The sequence below is a fragment of the Sorex fumeus genome, unplaced genomic scaffold (genome assembly GCF_029834395.1).
Source record: "Sorex fumeus unplaced genomic scaffold, SorFum_2.1 ptg000098l, whole genome shotgun sequence".
Taxonomy (NCBI): Eukaryota; Metazoa; Chordata; class Mammalia; order Eulipotyphla; family Soricidae; genus Sorex; species Sorex fumeus.
In genome coordinates this window covers 25,739,037-25,754,742 of record NW_026606155.1, presented here as the reverse complement: position 1 = coordinate 25,754,742, position 15,706 = coordinate 25,739,037, and the positions used below count along the sequence as shown (strand labels likewise).

General features: G+C 48.3%; 1 protein-coding gene across 3 annotated transcripts in view; it reads left to right on the top strand.

Annotated features, from left to right (window-relative positions):
• The first annotated feature begins 1,269 nt into the window (after positions 1–1,269).
• Positions 1,270–15,706, top strand: part of SMOC1 (SPARC related modular calcium binding 1) — a 151,874-nt gene continuing 137,437 nt past the window's right edge. For all 3 annotated transcript variants that reach the window (XM_056133681.1, XM_056133680.1, XM_056133679.1), the window contains exon 1: positions 1,270–1,650. In XM_056133681.1, the coding sequence (XP_055989656.1) occupies positions 1,393–1,650 (258 nt within the window). In that variant the 5' untranslated portion in view covers positions 1,270–1,392. The remainder of the gene's footprint in view (positions 1,651–15,706) is intronic.

The window sequence follows — 15,706 nt, the reverse complement described above, 5'->3', positions numbered from 1 at the left end:
TGTGAAGCTGCTGTGCCCCTTGCAACCAACCCTGAATTGCCATCTAGGAACTTCTTTGGGCAGAGTCCTTCTCCAAATGAATCTGGCAGGCAGTTTTTTGTTTGTGTGTTGCTTCTTTTCTTTTTTCTTTTCTTTTCTTTTCTTTTCTTTTCTTGTCCTCTCTCTCTCTCTCTCTCTCTCTCTCTCTCTCTCTCTCTCTCTCTCTCTCTCTCTCTGCCAACTTGCTAACTTGGCGGTGCTCAGGGCTTGCTCTTGATTCTGAGCTCTGGGCTTACTCTTGGCGGGTACTGGGGAACCATTACAGTGTGCCAGAGGCACGGAACCAGGGTCAGTTGCATGCAAAGCGAACACCTTGCTCGCTGTGTTGTCGCTTTGACCAGAGCGATGGGCAGCCAAGATCTCTGCTCCATCCCTGGGGTTCGACCCCCCCCCCCCCACAGGCATTATCCGAAACCATGTGGTTTCCTCTCTCCTCCCCCTCCAGGAGATCACGGCTCCTCCGACCTCGCTCCCAGCGCTCCCATGTTGCAGAAGGGCTGCCCTTTGCTTTGCAGTCGGAAGCGGGGCTGGGCGGTGAATGGGCATTGCCCCACTCACCGGGCCTCTCAGAGCCCGCAGCTGCTGGCCACGTGCTTCCCCTGGTTTCCTCCACACGTCTGGGGCAGTCGCTGCAGGGTTTTATTTTGGGGGGTGGGGGTGGGGAGTGACCTCCCCATCCCACGCTTCTTGGAAAGAAGCCTACAGGTGTCCCCATCCCACGCAATGCCGCTCAGACCTGTCCTGTGCCAGGTACCCAGCGGCCTCCCAGCCGTGCCCGGTGCGGATGCCCCGGGGAAGCGGGATTTCTCAGCTCCTCTGCACGGAGAAACTGGCTTTCCCCTGCCTTATTTCACCGGGCGGTGGGGGAGGACTCTGGACTCTGCTGAAAACTCCATCGTGCGAAAGGCATTATCAGCATCACCCGCCTGGGCATTCTGGTAGGCTGGAGCTGGGGGAGCGCCCCTGGGCTACGTCGCACCGAGGGACCCTAGGAAAGCCTCTCCCCGGGGGGCGGGCGGGAGGTGCGCACTGGCACGGAGCAAAAGGGAGTCGCTCCTCCGCAGCGCTGACCGCGAGCCGCCCCCCTCCCCTCTCTCCCATTGGCCTTCCCCTCCCCGAGGGTCGGCTGCTACGGGCCTCGCTGCCCGTCAATCAGGGCCGCCCGCGCCCCGCCCCTCCCGGGGCTTTATAACGGGAATTCCCATGGCCCGGACTCCGGGCGTCCAACCTGCTGCAGCCGCGGCCGTGCCGAGCGGGCGAGCGGGCGAGCGGGCGAGCGAGCAAGCGAGCGAACGCCCCGCGCGGAGCACACGCTCGCGCCACCCTCCCCTCCTGCTCCCTTCCTCGCGGTTCATGACCGCGCGCCCCCACCGACCCACACCCACCGCTGCCTCCGCCAGCCCCGCAGCCTGCGCCCCCCGGCGAGCAAGGCAGAAGGAGCGGCCCGGCGCTGCGCCCCGCCGCCGAGCCCGCGAGCCCTGCCCGCAGCCGGCTGCCGCCCCGCCTGGCACCATGCTGCCCCCGCGCTGCGCCCGCCTGCTCACGCCCCACTTGCTGCTCGTGCTGGTGCAGCTGCCCCCCGCCCGCGGCCACCGCACCACGGGCCCCCGGGTAAGTGCGCCCCCGGCCGCGCGCCCACCTGCGGACTCAGCTCTGGGGTGGGTGGGGAGCACGCGGGACAGAGGATGGGTGGGGGGAAGGGAAGGGTGTCAGACCTTATTCCCTCTTCTTCACCCAAGACCCAGTTCCACGCGGGCTTCTGGGCCAAGTTGATGAAATCCATTTTCTCCCATTGTCCGTCTCCCCCCCCACCCCCTCCCCACCCTCAATTTCCCCGCCCCCACCGCTCCCCTTCACTTCTCCGGATCTTTTCTTGCAACACCGACTCCCCACTCCTCCCAATCCCCTCCGGAGCTGTCACCGATGGACTTTTCTTTCCCAATCTCTTCTCCCAGCGCGTCTTGCTCCAAGACCCTGAGAGATGGCCCCTGCGTTCCCCGGCGCAAAGCCGGGCTTGCTCTGTGGTCTCACACTGCGCTCAGTCCAGTCCCCCAGCGCTGGCGTTCTTGGCAAGCGGCAAGGTGGGGGTGGGGGGGGGGTAGTGGGGGCAGCCCTGCCTCGAGTTTTAGGTTACCCGAGAGCCACACAAGGACCTTGTGTTGTTGTTTTAAAAAGCGATCACTGCTCATAAAAGCCACAGCAGATAATTTTAATGCTCCCTCCTGCTGGGCCCAGCCTTGGGGGAGGAGGAGAGGTGGTAGGGGGCTGAGTGTTGGTGGAGGCCAACAGAGTAAGGTACAAGAGTATCTACCGGCGACTTCTGCACTGGGGGTGGGGGGTGTTGAAGTACTTGCTGAACCTTGGTCTGATTGGAGTTTCTGTACGATGTGCAACGTGCCAAATCTGCGCACCGGGCAGGCTGTCCAGGGCATTGTAAAATCTGGAACCGGCAGCATTGTGTTCGTTTCTGGTCTGGATTATTGCAACCGTCCCCCCCCCCCCCCCCCCTTGCTGCAACTGGTGAAATAAAAGGATTCTGCGGCCTTTAAAAATAGTACATGAAACCATTGGCTTATTTGACCGAACTCCATCCCGAAGATCTCTGGCCCAGAAGTGGTTGATGTCAGGGCCCTTGTCTGTCTGCAGAGTGGCTTGCCTCAACAGGCAGTCCAGGAGAGAGTAGTTAGGAGCTCGGTGAAAGCATGCTTGGCTCGGCTCTCCACTGTGCTTTCCCGAGTATCCCTTGGCTTAGCCCCATCCCCACCTGCCCAGGCCATGGGTTCTTTATTCATAGTATTTGCCCTAAGAGCATGATCCTTATTGCTGTCCTGTATGGAAGAAAAGTCTCGCAAAGCCTGACAAGGCTTCCAGACTGCCCAGATGCGGGCTGATTACATCCCAGGCCAGCTATCACCGTGAGCTCAGATTGGCAGCCACTTAGGAAAGAAAAGTGTTTGTCCCCATGTCGGGCCGCCCCTTGCTTTTATGACCAGATGTGCAACAGCAGCAGTTAAAGTGCGGCAGATTAGATCCAGGGCGTGTCATAAATCCTCGACAGCAGGCTTTCCCCAAGCCGGGGCAGGCGAGGGCTCAGGGAGTGACTTTTATGGACGCAGATGAGGCTGCCTTTTAAACGAAGCGGCTTGCTTCGATATTAGGACTCGCAGTTCTTCAACTCCGAGGTCAGGAGAGCCCTGCCGTCCCCCCTCAATAATTAGGAACAGTCAAGACAGAGATGCAGACCAGAGCACCCCGACTGAAATCTGGATGCCCGCCCATGGGAGAGGCCCGGAGACAAATGGTGGGGGGCTCGCGAGCTGCTGGCCATGTCTAGTGTTCTCAAGACATATGGCTCTCCTTCCCTGCCTCCTGAAATTGGAGGAAGCAACTTTTTAGGAGAAAGTTAAGGCACTTTGGTTTGGTTTCCCTCCAACTTCTTTAGTTTGTTAGTTTGATAGAAGTGATGGAACGTAAGTAGGATCGGTAAATAGACTTGTGTCTGCTCATGCTGCGTTTTCTTTGTCCCTCTTGTACTTAAGAGGAAGCATCTGGTAAGCGGGATAAATTCATAGGCAATGCTTTGAACCCTTGGGATAGGTGTACTTTGTATATTTGCTTGGAAGAATAGGAACACTTTTGCAAGTGGGACTCAGGAGGTGAACTGGTTTGCTGGAAACTCTCATGGCATATTTGGCTCTAGGCTCTGCACCCCAAGTTTCTGTGAATTTACAGGTCACATACGTTCCGCCAAGCAGCTGTAGAGACTGACCATTTCTTTAGGGAACAGTGAGAAAACACTGAGCCCAGTCGCACCAGGCAAGTCTGTAAGCAAGCATCATTTATAGAATTTTTTTGGAATCAGTGTTGCTAACGGTGCTGCCTGAGTTTCCCTCTAGATTGCAGTTCTCTTCTGCGGCTTATTGGTGGCCTCAGAAGTATGGCCCTCGTGAGTGGCAGTGTCATAGGAAGAGCAGAAACATCTGGCTTGTTGCAGCATTCCCCTGGGCACCCCTGGGTCTCTTCTGTTAATCTTTTGAGTGACAGGGGCTTAAGGATTGGCATCTTTTCCAGCTGGCTCTCTGGGAAACCAGGAGCATGCCCTTTTGGTTTAACTTTATCTGGCCCACTAATTGAGCTCCCCGGAGGCCTAGACCCCAATCCTTGCCCCCTTATTTGCTTCCTGCCTTCATAAAGTTCCTGACATTTGTTTGACTCTGGAAACCAGCGGCTATCAAGTATCAGATTGGAGGCTATTAGGTAGGAAGCACCTGATTTGCAAGGGGTGGGGGGCTCTCCACGGAGCAGCTGTTTGGCTTACCTGGTCAGGATCCTTTTGATTACTGAAGCAGCGGCTGCTTCTCTAATCCTGCACAATTTACTGAAAATGTTTGGGGGAGTGGGGAAAGGAGGGGTTTCTTCCTGGGCTGATGGGTCTGGCTGATGATCCTGCCAAGCTGACAGCTGTCTTTGTCTGGTTGTCCATGAGACTGGGAGCTGGGTGAGGGCAGGGACCTTAGTTCTCTGCGCAGCACAGAGCCAAGCATCTGTTGGGACTGACTTGGCTTTTATTTACTGAATGGACAAATAAACACAGGCAATGTAGTTATAGCAGTGATCCTCTGCTCCCCCTTCCGTCGCTTCAGCATGACAGAAAGCAAAGCAAAGCAAAACAAAACCAAAACCAAACCAAACAAAAAAACCAACTTTAAGAGTAGTTCAAGTGGGGCTGGAGCGATAGCACAGCGGGTAGGGCATTTGCCTTGCACACGGCTGACCCAGGTTCGATTACTAGCATCCCATATGGTCCCCTGAACATTGCCAGGAGTAATTCCTGAGTGCAAAGCCAGGAGTAACCCCTCTGCTTCGCTGGGTGTGACCCAAAAAGCAATTAAAAGAATAGTTCAAGAAAGTGAAAAAAGATAGGAGAGTCCAGGAGTGCTAGTAAAGAATTTGACTTCTTAGGCTAGAGAGACAGCCCAGAGGACTGGAGGGCATGTTTGCATGTAGGAGGTCTGGTTCAATCCCTGGCACCTCATGGTCCCAGGTTTTTGGAAACATCCCTGCCCCCCACTCCCCAGCAGTGTGCCAGGAGGAGCCCCTGAACACTGCTGGGTGTGACCCCCACCAAATGAAAGCAAGCAAAAGGGTATTTGACTTGTCAGTTCTTCTCATTATATTTGTTACTCTCTCCCTTCTTTTCTTTTCTTTGTTTTGCTATATTATCTTATTTAAAAAAATTTAATCACTGTGAAATTATAAGTTATTCAAAATTTGGATTCAGCAGTTTTAACACTGCTTCCTTCACCAGTGTCCACTTCCTTCTACTGATCCCCCACCCCCAACCCTGTTGCCTCCGACCCACCAGTCTGCTTCTGTGAGAGGCACTTCCCCCCCTCTTTTTTCCAAAAAAAAAAAATAAGTTTTTGCACTGTGGTTTATAATACTGTTGCTGATAGTGTTACATACATAACACTTTACTGCCTTTCAGCACCAACACTGCTTTCTTCCTTACTCTCTCCTTTCTTGATTACTTGATGCATCCTTCTAACTCCAGCTGTAGCCTCACCCTCTAGGAAGTTCTTTGTGGCTTGATTTGATTGCTGTCACCTCCCAGCACCCTCTATCCGTGTTCTAACCCATGATAGAGTGAGCCTCTTGAGATCAGACCTGCATCTTCATCTTAGCACGATATTTGTTGAAATGAATTGGACTCTACAGTGCAGTCAAGGCTAGACCCTGCTCTCATTGAAACCTGAAATTGGTTACTTGCAAGTGACTTCCCCCCTCCCCATCCCATTTTAGACTCTTGTCCTTTGTTTAAAAATAATTGTGTGAGTGATTATGGGAAGTTTGGGTGGGGGTGGGGGGTGGGGGGAATCACAAAAAAAAACTAAACAGAGAGATTTTGATGGGGAAGTAGGCTTTAACTCTATCCCAAATCCTTTTTTGAAACTTGCATTTGCCAAATGTGAAGTAGCTTCTAGGCAGTTCTTTCCATTTGGTGTGTCTGTCTCAGTGTTTGGATCAGGATGATCCTGAGTCACTCTCCTATTCAATATGGAGAATTTATCAGAGATACTTCTCAGGGGTTATGCCAATATCTGGTCGAACATGTGAAATGTAAAGAAACATAATTTCCTCAAGAAGAGGAAATGGTCATCTTAGAAACTTTAGAAAATATAATCAAACGGAAAGCCCTTTAATTGCTTGTCATTCTGTCCTAAACAATTGCTTTTCTTATGGCCCAGGTGTATTTCCCTGAGAGCAGCCCTTGTTCACTGCGACTTATATGTAACTATGCTCCTAATCCTCGAAGCTTGAGAACTACCCAGAACTCCATAGCTGGAGGACAGAGAGATAAACTGTGATATATTCACAAAGGCAAGACACATCCATAGTTGAAACAAATGAACATGGAAAATATGGTTGAACCATAGGAATATATCAAGTAAAAGAATGCCCCCAAATATGCAGAATAACACTTTAATAAATTTAAATAGATAAAATTAGGGTTGGAGCCATAGCACAGCGGTAGGGCATTTGCCTTGCGTGCAGCCAGCCCGGTGGAGCCGGGTTTGATTCCTCCGCTCCTCTCGGAGAGCCCGGCAAGCTACTGAGAGTATCTCACCCGCGCGGCAAAGCCTGACAAGCTACCTGCGACATATTCAATGTGTCAAACACAGTAACAACAAGTCTCAAAAAAATGAAGACGTTACTGGGCCCTCTCGAGCAAATCAATGAACAATGGGAGGACAGTGACAGATAAAATTAAAAATTTTTAGAAATGCATACACCTTCAATACGACTAAACAATAAAGGTGAAGATGATCACGGTCTTGGGGACTTTAGGATGTGGCAGGGGTGAATTGGTAGTAAGGAAACCAGTGCAAGTTAGTGTCAATGATTAGCATACTTTTTTTGGGGAGGGGGAGATGAGTAAGAAGGCATTTTTTTCCTTGAGTGGCTGATTAGATAAAAAATAAAAACAGGTCTTGCTTGGGCCAGTGTTGAATGCAGCAGGAAGCAAAGATTGCAGTGAATTCAGTTCTTTGCACCTGAGGGCAGACAAAGGAAACCCCGCCTAGTAGGGACTCCCTTCTTGCCTTCTTCTGCTCCTGCCTCCCTCTTTCCAGATGTGCGAGTGGTCCTACCTTAAACTACCAAGTTACGGAGTGATTATTGGCTTTTGTTTCAATTCTTGGCCAGCTGGACCCTGAGCAGGCCCTGGCCCTGGGTTAAATAACTGCATCAGCAGGCCAGAGGGCTTGATTGTAAAGCTGAGCCTGCAGTGGGCAAGCTTCCCGCTCCCCTGCGCAGGGGGACCAGCCCTGCCTGCTACCTCTGTGCCCCAGCCCTGCAGAAGAAAGACGTTTACTTGCTGATGTGGTTCAGAAGTCTTACTTGCCAGAGGGTGCGGGGGAGGTGAGCTCCGGTTTGATGCCTGTCTTTCTTCCTTCTGCCCCCACACCCTGCTTTGCAGAGGCCAGGGGAGGGGGAGCAGGGCTCTACTTAGCAGGTACAGGGCACCCTTTCTCTCCCGACCACATAGAGATCTATTGTTCCAGCAGCCAAGTTCCTGGCATTGCTGCTGCGGGTGCTGGTGTTGTTGAGGGGGACGTCAGAGTGGAGCGGCCCCTCCCTCGAGTTCCCCACTTGGAGCTGTTGGGGAGAGGACAAGGGTTGGGTTGCGGATGAGAAATCGATCAGAGCTGCCTGTGAGGCCTGCCAAACAGGGTTCCATTGTGCACCCGTGCTCAGCACGGACCCCAGCTCAGCTCGCAGAGGGCATAAAGGAACTGGGTCTCCACATACAGTCCCGTTTTGAACCCCATTTCTTTGAACCTCAAAAAAGAGTCAAAGCCACACAGGCTATTATAGCAACGAATTGGATTTCCCTTTGCAGGTGACATCACTGGAAACGTAATTGTTGGAGTGCAAACTAATCTTACCTTTGGCAGGCCTCTGAGTTTCTTAGGTATGGAGTTCTGTGCCCTTCCCCTCAACATGGCTGCATTTGATTGCAGACTCCTGACTCGGAGCCAGAGCTGGGTAGCATCCACGAGGCAGGAGAGCCACTGAGCAGAGTCCCTCAGCCAAGTAGGGACAACAGGCGGAGGGAAGTTCCATGAGCTCAACTCTGGTACTGAAACCTGACAGTATACGAACGTGAGCTATACTGTTCTATCTGTTTCCACCCATTTTACAATGCTCCAGCGTTGATCTGATTTTATAAGGGCTGGGTGGTTCTATTTTGAAGTGTTGAGTTGAGATCATTTGAAGACCCTCAAGGCACCACCCAGTGCCCTAGCTTCTTATGCTTTGCTGTTCCCTGGTAGCTCAGGCTCCCATCTCCTCTGTGTTGTAGGAGGGATGGTGGTGGGGCAGCCTGGCTTTGGAGCAGACAAACCAAGGGTGAGTGTGTATACCTGGGCTAGTGATTGACGAGGGGTCTCGACTCCCTGAGTTTTTCCAGTGGAGGTCCAAGCATTCACACCAGAGAGGTGGAAGAGAAAGTACTTAAAGAAATTCAAATTCCATCTGCTTTTGCCCATATCGCTTTCGTATGATATAAGACAAATGCCCCTCAAAGGAAGGGGGCCTCTTGAAGTCTCTGACTTCTGTTCTTCCAGACATTATGTTCTTGTTTGAGGTTAGAGGAGAGTCATGATTGGGTGTTGTAGCCATTAGTGGGCTGATACAGAATCGAGAGTTTTATCTGGGTAGTTATAGTTCTGAAAGAGTGAGGTCCAATTCCTGGAAGACCAAGTCCTGTGGGTTACATGTAAGTGCCATGCCATGCAATGAAATTTAAAATGATTTATTTTCCAGTCCTAATTTCACACTCAGATGCCAAGACAACAGAAGAGAGGTCATACAATGAACATAGAACATTGCAGTCAAAGTGATGGGCTGGTTGGATGTGGAGGTTTATTTATTCATTGACCATTGTTGCCCTTTGGATCTGGGGGCTTTGAATTTGCTCATAGCTCTAGTCACTGTCACTGTCCTCCTATTGTTCATCGATTTGCTCGAGCGGGCCCAGTAACATCTCCATTGGAGACTTTTGTTGTTACTGTGTTTGGCATATCAAATACATCACGGGTAGCTTGCCAGGCTCTGCCATGTGGGCGAGATACTCTCGGTAGCTTGCCGGGCTCTCCGAGAGGGGCAGAGGAATCGAACTTGGGTTGGCCATGTTGGTTGTGTGCAAGGCAAACGCCCTACCGCTTTGCCATAGCTCTAGTCAAGGAAGGGTATTTTGATTCCTTCCTTCCTTTATTTATTCATGTATAAGCTGATCTTTGACACACTGTGGGAACCAAGGATGAAGTTGTGTTTGTCTCTGATACAGAAAACTACAAGTTAAAAGACAAAAAATTCTCATTCCTACTAGAAAGAGTTGGGCTGGAGCCATAGCACAGCGGGTAGGGCGTTTGCCTTGTGCACGGCCTGGCCTGGCTAAGCCAGGTTCGATTCCTCCGCCCCTCTTGGAGAGCCTGGCAAGTCACCGGGAGTATCTCGCCAGCATGGCAAAGCCTGGCAAGCTACCCGTGACGTATTCAATATGCCAAACACAGTAACAACAAGTCTCACAATGGAGACATTGCTGGGTCTGCTCGAGAAAATCGATGAGCAACAGGAGGACAGTGCTACTAGAAAGAGGCATCTTTGGGATCCATGTGACGAACATCCAAGAAAGGAGATCTTTTGCCAGATGGGAGAATTGTGCAAGTGCATGTTGCAAAGGCATTGCCCTATGTCTTTGTTTTTCAAATCCACAAACTATTCATACCACCTTGCTGGGAAACTGGGACTTCTCAGGCTGCAGAGTTTCACGAGATGTCTAGAGAGAGAAGTTCAGTCCATTCTGCTATTGATCTGCCCTTCCCATCCTGAGAAGCATATAATAAGAATCTATGATTTTAGTCTGTCTTGTAGCCAGTCTCTTTTTTTCTGGCAATAGACTGCTGTCTTAGGATAAAAGAAAATCTCCTCCTCACTTTTTGTTCCCCTGACTTAAGTAGACTAATGCAAAATGAGTGTGATTTGGGCTTGATTGATCAGTGTACATTCCTTGCTGGAGCAGGGTTAGTGTTGGGACCCAAGCTGGTCTAATGAATAAAATTAGGGACTTTTAATTGCAGCTCTTCAGAAAGGGAAGTCCTGGAATATATCATTCTATAGTGGATGGTACTTGCTTGATCACTATGAATGAAAAGAATAAATCCAACACAGAACAAAGTTGAGAGAGAAAAGGGGTTTATGGGGATACATTGTGAGTATCCACATGCAGCTATACTTAAATCTTCCTTTTATTCTCATTTTTTATTAGCAAGCAACTGCTTTATTATTTTGGTATAAATTCTTTTAAAAAATTTAAAATAATTTATTGAATCACCATACTGTACAAAGTTACAAACTTTTTATGATTATGTTCCAAGGCTACAATGTTCAAGTCCCAATCCCTTCACCAGTGCCCACTTGCCTGCATCATTTTTCCTAGATTCCCTCCTGTCCCCAGCCTATCTCTCTGCAGGCACTTTTTTTTCCTTCCCCCCTCTCCCCCCTTAGGCTCTGTGGTTTGTAATACTGTTACTGAAAGGGTATCATGAATTTTACTTTACTTCCTTTCAGAACCCAGCCCTCCTCCAGAGTGGCCAGTTCCCTAGTATCCCTCCTTCCCTCACACTGGTAAGCTTCCTACTAAGGACCCATTTCCCTGCCCTTTTTTATTTATTATTATTATTATTATTATTTATTTTTATTAGTGAGACACCATGAGGTACAGTTGTAGACTTACAAATTTTTGTGCTTGGGTTTCAATTATACAATGATCAAATACCCAATCCTTCCAGTGCCCATTCTTTATTTCTGTTATCTTTGGGCACTAATTATTCCTTTACTATGTTTTTTTTAATATCCTGTAAATAAACAAGATCTTTCTGTGTCTGTCTGTCCCTCTCCACTTGACTCATTTTACTCAGCATGATACTTTCCAGATCCATACATAGATAGCCCATTTCATGACTTCATTTTTTTCTAATGGCTGCATCATGTTCCATTGAATATACATACCATAGTTTCTTTATTCAGTCATCTGTTCTTGGGTATTTGGAGTATTTTCATATCTTGGCTATTGTGAATAGTGTTGCAATAAACATAGAGGTTCAGCTGTCTTTTCTGCATTGTTTTTGGGATCATAAGGTTTATTTCCAAAAGTGAAATTGCTGGGTCCTATGAAAATTCAATTCCCTAGTTTTTTTTTGCAGAATGTCCATATTGTCTTGCGAAAAGACTGGACCAGTAGACGTTCCCATCAGCAGTGAATGTGGTCCCTTTTCTCCTTGCATCTACGCCGATGCTGGTTGCTCTTGTTCTTTTTAAGAAGTGCCAGTCTCTGTGGTGTGAAGTGAGATCTCATAATTATTTTTCTCTGCATTTTCTGTATTCTAATTTTTATGTCAAAAGTTTCCAGTGTGAATTAAATACTTGAGGTTATAGTCTATTTTTTCACCTTGTAAATCTAGGCTGTTTTGGCTCACAGAATGCAATGGGATCAAAACAGGAGTACTGGAGGGGCTGGAGTGATAGCACAGTGGGTAGGACATTTGCCTTGCATGCGGCCGACCCGGGTTTGATTCCCAACATCCCATATGGTCCCCCAAGCACCGCCAGGAGTAATTCCTGAGTGAAGAGCCAGGAGTAACCCCTGTGCATCGCCGGTTGTGACCCAAAAAGCAAACAAAACAAAACAAAGCAAAACAAAACAAAACAGGAGTACTGGAGACTGATTTCCAAGATCCTTGTGGCTTATGCCTGAGGCCTCTGCTCTGAAGTCATCATACCCAGAAAGAAGGTCAGTGTAACTTAATGGGCACCTCTCATAGACTGTGTTTAGGAAACTGAATTGCCCCAGCTGGCTGCCAGCAAGAGTTGCCCAGCAGGTCCACACGGCTTCTTGGACTTTTCAGCCAGTTCTAGTACAACTCTGGGGCCCAGGTGAAACCAACAGATGCAGTGCAGTCACCCCTCACTGTCTGTCTGTCCTTCCATTGTTCATCGATTTGCTCGAGTGGGCCCAGTAACGTCTCCATTGTGACTTTCTTGTTACTGTGTTTGGCATATTGAATACTCTCGGTAGCTTGCCAGGCTCTCCGAGAGGGGCGGAGGAATCGAACCCGGATCGGCTGGGCTGTCTGCGTGCAAGGCAAATGCCCTACCCCTGTGCTATCACTCCAGCGGTAGGGCGTTTGCCTTGCACGCAGCAGTCAGCCCTCAGAATCATAAATTATTATTTCAAGTCACTAAATTTTGGAGTGGCTTGTTACACACCACTTTTTTTTTAAAACATAAGTCTATTTGATTTTACTTCCTGATATTTGCAGCTGAGACTGATGTGCATCCTGACTGCTCTGCTGGTATGATAAACTGTTTTTCCAGAATGATGTTTGTGCACGCCATCTCACTCTGCCATCTAGGCGGTGAACTAGGCTTTCTCTTTGGGAGAAAGTCTTCTCTTTTTCTTTCTTTCTTTTTTTTGGGGGGGTGGGTGGGAGGTGGGGTGAAACACAACTGGAAGTGCTCAGGGGCCAAACCTGGCTCTATGGTCAGATGCCACACCTGCCACACCTGTGGCTCAGGGGCCACACCTGGTGGTGTTCAGTGACCATAAATGATGCAGGACTTGGGCCAGTGTCATGACTGAAGCTGCATTCAAGGCTGCTCTCCAGCCTAAGAAAGTTCTCTTGAAGATGATATCTTGAAACTAGAAGCTTCTTTTTAGGGGTTCTCGTGTTTAACTTTTGGGGTTCCTGATTTGTCCTTAGCATGCCCGGGAGATGTGAAGATAAGCAGTGTGAGAACCAGATATGCAGTAGTGGAAATTTTAACTTGACAGTGGTCCAACACTGCTGCTTGTAGGATGCAGCATCTATTAGAGTATGATTCTTTTCGTTCCTTTTTCTCATTTTTTCCTTTTTCTCATTTTTGAAGTAAAATAATTTTACGTTTAAAATAGAGAAATAGGAATGAAGGGAAAGAGAGTGAGAGAGCAAGAGAGGCAGGGTGGGGGGGGCACACGTGGGTTTCTCCAGAAAGACTCTTTATCTTATTTTTTTTTAAGAGGAGAAGCTTATCATTTTTTTTGTCTTGGGAAGAAGATTATAGTGTGTTGCCTTTGATAATGAGAATATTTTCTTATGGCACATCTGGTTATTTCCTTTTAAATATGAGTCATACAGGCACTCTGGGCTGGAGCGATAGCACAGCGGTAGGGCGTTTGCCTTGCACGCAGCCAACATGGCCGACCCAAGTTCGATTCCTCTGCCCTTCTCGGAGAGCCCGGCAAGCTACCGAGAGTATCTCGCCCGCACGGCAGAGCCTGGCATGCTCCCCGTGACGTATTTGATATGCCAAACACAGTAACAACAAGGTCTCCAATGGAGATGTTACTGGGCCCGCTCGAGCAAATCGACGAACAACAGGAGGGCCTTTACCTTTACAGACACTCTGATCAGAATGGTGCTGATCTAAACTTGTGGCAGGGTCGTTGTATGCAGTGGAGTTGTAGGCAGTACTGAGTAGGAGTTTCCAAGGTGAGAACTGGAGAGAATGTCCTTTTTGCTTTGATGTAGGCTGTTGTGAGGGAATAGAGGGAGTGACGTTGGAATGGAAGGTTACAGCCAGTCGTGGAGGCTGCTGCTGAGCACTAAGGAGATGGACTTGGTGCTGTAGATGGTGGGGCTCACAGAAGGACTTTCAAGAACAAAAAATGACATGATTAATGCTTTAGAAAGGTTGGAAAATGAGTAGTTTGGGGCAAGTGTGTGCAAGACTGAGGTATGGGGGACCAATTATGAATTATATATAAAGATCCATTGAGGGATGATGAAGGTCTGAGCTAAGGAGGTTGTGTGATGGTGGGAAAGAAGGGCTAAACTATCAAGAAGATTGTATTAGAAGTTGGTGGGCAATTGGGAGTATTGAGGGCAAAAAGGGGAGCCAGTTGCTTGAAGCTGCTTTCTTGTTTTGTCACATTGATGATTTTGAAAACTACGTGGTGTCATAAAACAATTAGATGGTTTCCAGGTAAAGAACAGACTTGAAGAGTTGTTTTTTTTTTTTTTGCTTTTTGGGTCACACCCAGCGATGCACAGGGGTTACTCCTGGTTCATGCACTCAGGAATCACTCCTGGCAGGGCTCAGGGGACCATATGGGATGCTGGGAATCAAACCTGGGTTGGCCGCATGCAAGGCAAACGCCCTACCCGCTGTGCTATTGCTCCAGCCCCCAGACTTGAAGAGTTTTGGGTTTGAATTTGAGGCACCTCTAATACAGGTGAGGCAATTTGGATATATTCTAGATTAGATATAGACTTGGGAGACGCCAAAGAGTGGATGAGAGTTAAGCCATAGGAATGAATAATATCCGATGGAAATGTGTGCTCAAACTCTGGAGAATGCTAAGATGATGGTGAGTATAGGAAGAAAATTCAGAGAAGAGGATGACTATAGATTGCAGTTTCCAAAGATGACAGTAGCAATAATCACCATCCCACCTGCCCCTCTTACTCTATGAAAATGATCTATCTTTTCCATTTTCTGGACAAGATTGAGACTCCAGTGGAGATAATGCAAGGTGACCTCCAAGGGTAGGTAATAAAAGAAGATGTAGGGGCTGGAGCAGTAGCATAGCGGGTAGGGAGCTTGCCTTGGAAACATCTGACCCACGTTTGATCCCTAGTCTCCTGAGCACTGTCAGGAGTGATCCCTGAGTGCAGAGATGGGAATAAACCCTGAGCATAGCCAGGGGTGTGGCTCCAAAATAAAAAAAACGAAAGGAAAGGAAAAGAAAGGAAAGGAAAGAAAAAAGAAAAGAAAGGTATCTTCCGCTGATTTTCTTAGGATTAACATTGTTGCAGTGCTGAGTTCCTATGGAAGAATCTGAGGTTGTCAGAATGATTTGAAGGACTCAGCTCATCAAGAGAATTCATGTGTAGGTGTTTTGGCCAGTAGCCTTACCTGAGGTCTCATGGGATGCCAGCACTGCCTGTAAGACATGAGTGAAGATACTAGTGGATGATCCCTGCCCCCGGCTATAGATTCACCCAGTGCCTTCAAGTCTTTCATGAAGGAAAGACAAGCTATTCCCTCTCTGAATTTATGTCTCATAGAATCTGTAAGCATGATAAAATTTTTTTCTGTATATTGGAGTATTGTGGACTGAATATTTGTGTGTCCCTGTCCCTGCCAAAACATATGTTAAAATCTTAATTCCCATGTGTTAGTGTTAGGAGGTAAAAGGTAGGAGATGATGAAGTTATGAATGGAATTCTTATGAATGGGAGTATAAGTGACCATATAGAAGAGATTTTAGTGAGGTCTGCTAGGTTTTTTGCCTTATATAGGCACAGTAAGAAGATTCTATCTGCAAACTTAAGAAGGGGGCCCTCACTAGACGCTAAATATGCCAGCATCTTGATCCTGGACTCATCAGCTTTCAGAATTGTGAGAAACAAATGTTTGTAGTTTAAATCACCCGTCTATGGTATGTTTGTTATAACAAACTGACAATGATATGGGGCAATTTGCTTTATAGTAACAGATAACATGATAACTAGAACAAGCTCAAGAAAGAAGAGTCAAATGAAGCTGGAAGTTAAGTCAA